At 53.1% G+C, this 10,090-nt stretch overlaps 2 protein-coding genes across 2 annotated transcripts; both read right to left on the bottom strand.

The window, feature by feature from the left end:
- Nucleotides 1–1,985: 1,985 nt before the first annotated feature.
- On the bottom strand, nucleotides 1,986–5,626 carry LOC101757715 (E3 ubiquitin-protein ligase At1g12760). Its single transcript, XM_004968361.4, has 6 exons — nucleotides 5,437–5,626; nucleotides 5,101–5,165; nucleotides 3,596–4,409; nucleotides 3,145–3,270; nucleotides 2,783–3,059; nucleotides 1,986–2,683 (listed from the first exon to the last, which is right to left on the bottom strand). Exons 3-6 carry the CDS (start codon nucleotides 4,189–4,191, stop codon nucleotides 2,459–2,461), a joined length of 1,224 nt encoding a protein of 407 aa, XP_004968418.1. The 5' UTR covers nucleotides 4,192–4,409; nucleotides 5,101–5,165; nucleotides 5,437–5,626; the 3' UTR covers nucleotides 1,986–2,458.
- A 2,168-nt stretch (nucleotides 5,627–7,794) lies between these two features.
- Nucleotides 7,795–9,201, bottom strand: LOC101752612 (aspartic proteinase CDR1). The gene has a single exon (XM_004971660.3). The coding sequence runs from the start codon at nucleotides 9,199–9,201 to the stop codon at nucleotides 7,855–7,857; it is 1,347 nt and encodes a 448-aa protein (XP_004971717.1). The 3' UTR covers nucleotides 7,795–7,854.
- Nucleotides 9,202–10,090: the final 889 nt, after the last annotated feature.

The following is a 10,090-nucleotide window of genomic DNA, read 5'->3' as shown; positions in this document are numbered from 1 at the left end:
AACCAACCAAAACCCACTCAAAGGCAGTGCTCTTCCAGCAAGCTCGGCTGCGCTCGATCAGTCGGCGTCATGGTCGTGCCAGCACAGGAGCATGGAGACGCACCTGCCGAGGATGTACAGCCTCGTCTTGTGCTGCTTCAGCACGGCGTTGCACCGCCCAGCGAGGCCGCCCACGGGCTTCTGCCGCCGCCGCCGCCGGTACGCCGACGACGCCGAGCACACGGCGGAGCGAGGAACGGAGGCCAAGATCGGATCCATGGAGAGAGGAGGTGCTAATTGTTGATGATGGCGGCCAAGAGAAGGACAGAACGGTTGCAGGCTTTGCAGCTCGTAGTAGTATGGTGCAGATCGAGATGGGTGTGGACTGTGGAATGTTGGAGTAGCTTGGTTGAGCGCCGGAGAGTGGCGGACGCCGGAGTTTAAATATAGGGCCGGCCGGGGTTCATGCTGGGTGTGTCAATTGGCAGTTCTACCCTCAGTAGCCATAGCACCTAGCCACCTACAGACAGACACATCAGCAGCAAGGGCAGGACAGTCAATTCAGCTGAGTCAGACCGAACTAGATCGGTCAAACATGGTCGCGCGCCCGCGCTCGCTCGACCAGCCACCGCACGACACGACGCGTGCAGCGCATGGCCCGGCCCCATCGCCGCCGAATCGCCATCACCCCCCACACGAGCCTGCAGCGCACACTGCAGAGGGCTCTCCGGGCCACGCCACCGCCGCACGGTGGCGCGACGCGCGCGGTGAAGACGAGCCGCCGGCGCCGGCGCCGCGCTGGCCCGCACAGGCTAGCCAGACGCACGCGCATGCGCGCGGAGGCGGGCCGGGGCCCATCTCGCCGTCGTCGTCTTCCTCCGGCACACCACGTTCCCTCCCCTTATCGCCTGACTGTGCCCGCGCGCCCACACGTAACGCCAGCCAATAGCCGGGGGACGACGACGACGACGACGACGCCGCGTGCCCCGCGCGTCCGGCCATCGGCCTGCCCCCGCCTTCGCTCGACAACGCCACGCTACAGAGGACGGACGCGAGGGGAGGGCCGGCCGGCAAAATGAGAGCGAGCGAGAGGGATGATGCATGCCGTGAACCTACTACAAATTCGCATGATTTAGCATGATTACAGGCCCGTCGGTCATGGGGTGGGATAGGCCCGGCGGCACGTGAAAATCGGACCCATCGCCCGCGCACGGACAGATTGGGATAGGCGTCTGCGATTCTTGACCAGATTCAGGTATCTACTACTAGGATGATGCCGTTCAGTGCTTCAGTAGATAGTGCTTTGCCTAACGGTATCCCAGAGAATATAAGCAAAGTAATTAACTCGTTTTTATGCTGCAGCCATCCGTTAATCCTTTTTTTTTGGGGGGGGGGGGGGGGGGGTTACCATTTACCAATCCGTTGAATGTTAATCCGGGACGGTTTCATTCCATGATTATTTTTTTGAACAAATCATTCCATGATTATGAGAAGTTGTAATTCTAGGCTGCAGAGTGCAGACACACACACCCACTGAAGCTATAGGCATAGGGAGAGTAGAGTGGTCAGCTCGGCATCGCTGTACTGTCAGCCAGCCTGCACAGTATCATCAGAACGAACCAAGAAAGGGACCAATAATTGGAGACATTCTTCTTTCTCTGGGGATGCAAGGACAAGCAATAGTTGACAGTGCAGCTTTCATGGTCCAATGCAGAGGATGGATAAGCTTTTTGCAGCTTAATCATGTGTAGGAGCATCAGGTTGTTGGATCTGCATTTGTGCCTGTATCTCTCTGAATAAACGTGAGGAATTGAGAATTGTGGGTAGATACTTCATGATGGATAGATCTGCTCTTTCTCCTTCTGTCATGGACATATCTGTTCTTGCACTTGCAGTCACCCAGTGACTATAGCATCGCTATTACAGGGACTTGCATGCATGGATTTGGAATAAACTGAACTGAACCATGCATATGCATGTAGTAGTACCGTGCTGGCATGCTCGGATGCTCCCACGAATGGGTTTGGTGAATGTTGCATTTCATAGGTACCAAGATATATCTACCAAGTACCCAGAATGTCTGAGTTTATACTATGTACAAGATCAACCATTACAGGAGCTGCAGTACTGGTGCCAGCTGATCACATACAAATGAGATGTCCATTTTTTTTTTTCTGTACAAGGACATTGGTGCAAGGTGTAGACTAACATTTTCTATACAAGGAGATAGTCAGGCAACTGCTAGCAGCAAGGAGGTTAACATCAACAACCCACAGAGTATGATCATCTTAGGTGGCCGCCATCACCACACCAGATTTCCTAGTCTAGCTAGGAAGCCAATGCTCTGCACTGCTCTGCACTGTAGGCAGGACATACTTGTTGTGGGATCATAGAGTGTAACCTTCCTACTTGTAGTTTGTTAGGCCGCATCAAAAACACATCATCCATCCTCATGCTCATGTAAGAGAGCAGTCAGCAGCTACCGTTGTGACTCAACGTCATTGCCTACTCTGTTATCATCCTGAGTCCCCCCGGAGCCAGATTCTGGAACACCTTTTGACACCCCTATCTCAGCCTTGCAAAGAGGGCACAATGCGTTTATCTGGAGCCATTTATCTATGCATTCCATGTGGAAGACATGAGTGCAGGGAAGTTCTCGTAGATCTTCATTGTTCGAGAACTTTGACAAGCAGATGCAGCAGATCTGCAGAGCCAAGACAAGCAAATGCGTCAACAACAAAACAAAAGTGCATTATGCAGCACAATCACACAGATGTGAAAGGAACATGAGGAGGGAACTCACAGCATCTTCTGCCGAGATAGTTCGCTCCTTGTCAGTTCCAGCCGCCAAGACCCCACCGCAGTCTTCTCCTACATCCCCATCGTGAACTCTTTTCGATTTGAACTTGTACGCCACCAAGGCATTGATTGTATCCGTGGTAGCGCCTCTGTTCAGATCCAAATCCTCGTGGACGCCCAGAATGGAGATTATGCAGGGCAGGCAGCAGCATATCATTGTACAGAGAATGAAAGGCAATGCGTAGCCAATAAAGCCGAACGCAAGGAATACTATACAGATCCTGAAAATGGTTACAAACAAAAGATGAAGAGTATAATCTGCGAATGTGAGGAAGGTATTAAGAATTGAAAACAAGCAGCACATACCTGTACAAGTTAGGAGCATCATGGGCAGAAGAACGGCTGCCAAATATCCACACATTCCCCACAACAAACCATATGGCAAAGAAACAATCCAGAGCCAATTTAAAGCAAGCGACCAATGCATAGAACCTAGGAAACAGTAATAACACCGTTAGTACTTCATACGGACTGAAACTTTAGGCAGAGGAAACACTTCAAAGGGTCGCAGCATTTTGATATGATGCATCCCAGCTACCAAATCCGGAATTAGAGAAGTCGTAGAAGTACTGAAAGGACTAATATTTTATCTCGTTATTAATAGAAAAGGCTGCACAATTATTAAAGACAGGCAATCAAACTGGTCATAGTAGGCAAAACGCTCAGGATCATGTGATGCAGCCCTTCGGAGATATGCTATACACCTATAGGCATGTACACATGGTCACACTGATTTATTCAATGGAAGAAATGTTACCTTGGACTTGCCATTGGTAAGTTACTTCTTGAGACTCCAGTTCCGTTGGCACCGTCCACAGTTTCTGATGCATGAGGAGATGAAACGACCACAAAAGAATTGGTCTCAGATACGTTCCTTTCTGATGGACTTTGGGTCGGCAGTTCCTGCTCCAAGTTCTGGCGATTACGATGAAGATACCGCCAATAAAGATGCGGAAGAATAGCAATACAACCTATGGTATAGCCAAGAAGCCACACAAATAATGGAGCATGTGGATGTTCGTTCCTTGATACCGATAGAACAGAAATAGCTGCTATAATCTGGCTCACATTCACAATAAGCTCAATTGAGATCCAGAAGCCAGAATTCAAAGGATTCTGCTGACGATGGCCTCGATCTCTTCTTGCAGAAGATGCATTTTGAGAGTTAGGTACGTCATGCGTGCCAGAAGAACTTTCTGGGACTGCGGGAATTTCATCCGGCGGACTTCTACTGTCATGAAACTCATCCAAGTCACTGTGGTCGTCCTGGTGAGATGCTGATGGGGAGGTAACATCATTTCTTGGTATGTCAATTGTGTGATCACGATGGCCTAAATTTCCAGTGTGGTCCATCAATAAAGGGTGATTACCGTAATTGACCTTCACGTTCTGATTCAACGGGAGCAACAGCCAGAAAACTAGACAGCCATACAGCACATTAGTTTGATAGCCTATTTGGATATGCAGTGATCTTCAACTTTGATTCTAAATCCTTGATACACATACACACACTGAACTAAGATACTTTATTTTTCTTCCCAGTAGAGCACCTAAGGTAACTTTTAGTGTACCTGAAGGAAAGTAAAGTTAATACCAAGAGTCAAATAACTGCCAACCTGCTTGCTTAAATTATGATGGACTTTGTCTAAGGTAAGACACAATATGTGACTAGACAGAATTAGACTAGAAGGAAAGATCACAGCCAGGTTATATGGAGTGTTTTGGAAGATCAGAGTCATCGTCGTAGGTAAACCTCATTTTCCATTACCAAATCTCATCTGTTCTTCCAAGTTTGACATTACGTTCCTTTATAAAATAGTATATACAACCAACTGTTATTCATCCTATTTTCCTGCAGTACTGGAGGTTGACTCTGCAAATCAATGGTACAAGAAAACTTTTCTCTTTTTTTTTTGCAGAGAAAAGGCTGATACAGATGCAAACGAGATGTCAATATGCCATTCCTTTTTCAATGCTATGAAGCTAATTATCTTAACAAAACACTGGAGTACTCCCACAACCTACAACCTAGGAAGGAATGGGGTACAATTTGCTACACTAAAACAACATATTAACAAGTTGTTGGCCATATCTTAGCCATGGTTTGGCAAGGAGCCGTTGCAATGTACTAGAGCAAACCAAACATATCGTAGCACACCAATCCTAGAAATGAAGCACACACCAATAACAGAACTCTTCCAAATGTTGGTCTAAAAGAAGAACGTTGGAGAATGCAGCAGCGAGGAGCATGATCCACCATACCTCGATAGAATGCCGAAGCAAAAGCCCCCACCGAATCAACACAGCTCGTTCCTTCTCCCAGTCACCTGAACAAACCAATCAAACAGCACGTGAGGGCCCGTACGTACAGCTACAGGAAACCAAATCCCAGGCGCGTTGAATCAAACGGGGAAAAATGGAGCATCTCCATCTCAGAGGCCACTAATCGACGCCAAAAACGCGCGAGAACAGCAAAAACGATAGCTCGCACACATTCCACAGCCGATTGCGGCGACCAAATCGGCGAGACGAGAGTACGAGACCTCCATTCCGATGATCGGAGCGAGGCGGGGACAGAACAGGATCGGCGAACCATACCTAGTAGGAATCGGGGCTCCGATTCGGGTCCCCTCCCACCTCCCAGGCGGCTTTCGTCGACCCGGGCGAATCCCCCGCCGCTCCCTGTTCCTTTCCCCTCGACTCGTTTGTCCTCTTGCCGTCGTCGCTTTTGTAGGAACCCCCGCAGGTCAGCGGTCGGGGTCCTCGGGGAAGGGGACGACGAAGCTGACGACCAGGGGGAGAGAGAAGAAGCCAAGGGGCAGTTCGGTAAATTTAGACAGCGCTCCGTTAATCGCCGGCGCGTGCGGGATTAGGAGGTTGCCTTGTTTGATTAGCTCCGTGTGAAGGCCGTGGGGGGGTTAGTTGGCACTGCAGGTTAAGGAATTGCGAGATGGCTATGGCTTCGCGTGAGAGGGTGGGAAAAAGCATGGTAAAAAACGCGTGTCGTTGGTTAATTTTAGACCGAGGAAGAAATGAGGGCACTGTTTTTTTTTTTCGAAAGCTGAAATGAGGGCGCTGTGAAATCACATTTTGCGCGTTGTTTCAGTGGGAGAGTACGCTGTGCAAACTTTCGAGGAAAACGTGGGGGGTGCATGGCTAAAATTGGCATTTCCATTCTGCAGAGTGCAGTGTGTAGTGAGTCAGCAGCGACTTCAGCAGTCATGGCTGCTCTCGTTTTCGTATAGGCCCCTTGGCCCGTGGGCTGTAGTACAAGGCCCTTGTTGGCTCCCTTTTTTTCCCATCAGTATTTCAGTTCCATATATATTTATCTCTCCCAAAATGTCGACCAAAAATAAACAGAATTTTCAGAAGCGATTTGCTAAGTTCATCCAACCGCGTGTTTGGTTGGACTTTTCAACCTCTTTTACTTTTACAAAAGCCAAAAACCAACCAAAAAATCTAAAAGGGAGGTGTTTTGATGGAGTCAAAAGCTGTTTTTGCTCTACTACAAAATTAAAAATACCTTCCATTACTTTTAAGGTAAAAAATATCTACCTACCATATAAACCCCTGCTTTCGGCTGCTTTTAGGCACCTACCACTGAGTATGAGAGTACGGTTCGTTTTTTTTCTTCTTTCTGTTCTGTCGCGTGTGCGAGCTCGAGCGGAAGCTTGCCGCTTCGTCACGGCGACCGCCGGGCGCGGGCTCCGCCGCCGCCGCGGGCGTGGGCTCCGCCGTGGGCGAGAGCTCCACCGCCGCCGGGCACGGGCGCCGTCGCCGCGGGCGCGACTGCCGCCGTGGGCGAGAGCTCCGCCGCTTCGACCTCCTGTGCAGCTCCGGCGCGGCGGCTGCCGCCGACTGCGCCGTCACAAAGCTCGTCGGCGCTGCCCGTGCCCAACGTGTTCCTCCTCCGGCCAGCACCGGGGCTCAACCAGGACGCGTGGTGCAGGGAGTCCAACTGGATCGGGTACGTCGCGACGTCGTGGTGGCGTGGCACGAGACGCTGAGGAACCTGGAGTGGGTCAACGACTTCGACTTCACGCCGGTGCCCGCCGCGCCGGTGCTGGGTGCCGCGGCGGCCGCGCACCCGCTCTGCGCCAAGCTCCTGTAGGATCCGGATGAGGTCGCGGAACTGGCCGTGCATGTCGCCGCGGACGTTGATGGGCGCATCGAGCTCCAGGAGGTTCGGCTGCCGCAGGAACACGGCCTTGGCGCCGGCGCAGAGCTGCCAGATCTCCCCCTCCGCCAGTAGCTGCTGCTCCGAATCTCCCGCTCCGCCCGAGGAGGCCTCGGTGGAGGAGGTGGTGCTGCTGCGCCGGATGTTGCACGCGGCGTCACGGGAGATGCAGATCGGCGTCCGCATCGACAGGATCGGCGCGGTGGAGCGCGGGGCAGGGGTCGGCCGGAGGAAGGGGGCAGTTGGGGATCAGATCAGGAGGGAAGACGATAAGGTAGTCCCTGACGCGTAGGTCCCATCGAAGGGCAGTATTGCTGAAGGGAGAACACTGCATTATGAAGGGAGAAAACTAGTGATGTTTTCATCAATCTGGAGTATAAAGTCGCAGCGCATCGTTGCATTACCAATAGTCTCTTGAAATTTGTTAATCAACAACCTTTCACGCCTCTTTACACGGGAAAAAAGAGCTGGTCAGAATGAGATACAAAACGTACCATGCTAGCGGTAGCGGGAGGAGGAAGAAGCGAATGAGCGGACGGAACCTGCTTCAGCGAGGAAGGGAGAGAGTTAGGTGAGGTGGACTGTGGATGACATGTAGGGTTCACTCGATAGTTTATTTAAAAGATACAGCTTTCTAGCCAAACGACTTTTTGCTTTTTTCATAGCTGTTTTCTCATTCCATAGCTCACAGCTCATAGCAGTTTTTTCAAAAGTTACAGCTGAACCAAACACACTAAGAACAGCATAACATGAGCACAGCTAAACTCAATTTTCCGCTCAAAGGATTTATTGTCAATTGTGTGGCTAGCTACACAGTAGGGGCGCCCATGCCGGTTGCATCAGCTAGAGCTAGAGGCCGACGACGAACGGGTGCAATCGGCGGCGGCGAAGGTGACCGTCCGCGCGTCGAGGTCGTACCCGACGTGCAGGTTCTGCTGTGCGATGTTCCCCAGGATCGACACCGGCGTCGCCTCCGACACGGGCACCAGCGCCAGGCACAGCGTCCCCTCCTGCACCATCACGAACGTGTTCTCCGGCCGGAGCGTCACGTCGCCGCCGCCGCCGAACCGCAGCGTCACGTCCGGGATCCCCCAATCCTCCTGGGCCCTCCCGCTCACGTCGTAGCACACCTCCAGCAGCTGCTCCGGCGGCTGCGCCCGGGTCAGGTTGATCCGCCGCCCTAGCTCCGCCACCAGCGGCTGCAGCAGCGCCGGGTCGAGAAACGTGAGCGTCGTGCCGGAGTCCACGATGATGGCGGACTCGTTGGACGCGACCGCCCGCCCACCGACGGCGACGGACTCGAGGGCAACGGTGTAGTACGTGTCCACTTCCCCGGGCACCAGCGGCGTCTTCGCCGCGCCGGGCTCCGACACGACGGCCCTGGACCCGAAGTTGAGCGTGGACGACGAGTTGGCGCCGGCGGAGGACGGGATCAGGCAGTAGGAGAACCTGCGCCCGAACGACGTCGCGGACCCGAGCTGCGACACGAGGGAGAAGGCCCCGGCGCCGAGGCCGACGAGCCCGTCCGCGCGGAACGTGCCGGCCATGTACGTCGAGCAGCCGAAGTCGACGTGTGGCACCTGCACCTGCCGTGCGCCGCCGTCGACGAAGGTGAACGTCTCGGTCGACAGGACCCCGACCGTGCGGGACCCGTCACCGTACCCGTACTGGTACTGGCAGTTGGACGCGGAGTCGCAGGAGGCCTGGTTCAGCCCCTGGCACGCGTCGGACCGGCAGCTCACGACCTCGTACGTCGACGAGCGCGACGGCGCGAACACGCCGCCGGCGGCGGCGGCCGCGCCGCTGCCGTTCCTGCAGTTGACCCACACGAGGTCGCTCCCGGTGTCCGCGATCGCGAGCATCTGCGTCGGCGGCGTGCCGACGTTCACGGCCATCAGGTACTCGAACGACCGGGAGATGATCTTGGACTCGACGCCGCTGTCGGCCGCGGGCGCGGGCGCCGCGGCGAGAACCGAGCGCCCTAGCACCTCGCCCCGTAGCGAGCGGCGCGCGGCCGCGAGCAACCGGTCGTGCGGGGACAGCGCCGGGTCGTGGAACGGAGACCTCGCCGAGTCGCGGTGTATAAACTCGACCCTGAACCCGCCACCGCCGGCGTCGGACGCCGCGCAGGCCCGCTGCCCGGCGAGCACGAGGAGGGCGAAGAGGACGAGCGCCGTCGCTTCCATGGCGTCCTGCTAGCAACTCCTGAACTGGAACACGGTGACCCGGCAGTAATTTCGGCTGGGCTGATGGTTCTTGCCGATACTAATAGGCGAATTACCGTAACGTAGATGGTAACTCCTGGAATGCCAAAGGATGAGTGGCAGAGTGGGGCATGGTGTGTTCATTATGGCTGTAAAATCTGCAGCCTTGATTACTTCCTATTAATCCCAAATGGCATGCTGTAGTATGGTGATACTGCCGGCAACATGCCAGATTCGATCGATAGTGTGCATTTTCGTTGTGTGAAAAATTGAAGGTTTTTGAGGTAGTAATTTAATGAGAAAGATTGCGTACCATACTACCATCCCAGGTAAGCCATAATTAACCACTGCTCGTTTTGCTAGTGCCTATAGTAAAAGCTGAATCTGATGCACGGCCATCTGGATGCCCAGTGAGACAGGCACGAATTACCATCCTCCAAAACCAAAAGCCTACTAGGAATCCATTGAATTAGGAAGGAGTAACCAACGTTGGTGGAAATAACCTCTCATGCCTCCCCGTCGTTTCCTCTTCGTCTTCTAGCTCCTTGCGATTCCTTTCCATGTAGGTACTGTGGATAGTTTTGACAAAAAGAAAAAAAAAGTAGGAGGAGGAGAGATTTTTTTTTAATTTTAACCTTTTTTAAATAATATTTTAAAAATAACTCTCCGGACAAGTATTTTCATCTCGTGACCCTTTTGATCGTGCCGGCCCGCGTGGCACGATGCAATAACGTTGTCACGCCACATGCACTGGCGTGACAAGGCTACCACGCTGGTACGGCGAGATGACATGCACACCTCTTGTCACGCCACTACATGTGGCACGACAACGTGGTTCTATCGCGCCACTTTGCACGACGTGATGATGAGA

The sequence above is a fragment of the Setaria italica genome, chromosome V (assembly GCF_000263155.2).
Source record: "Setaria italica strain Yugu1 chromosome V, Setaria_italica_v2.0, whole genome shotgun sequence".
Taxonomy (NCBI): domain Eukaryota; kingdom Viridiplantae; phylum Streptophyta; class Magnoliopsida; order Poales; family Poaceae; genus Setaria; species Setaria italica.
The sequence above is the reverse complement of the archived record's forward strand: the minus strand, read 5'-3'. Positions and strand labels throughout refer to the sequence as shown.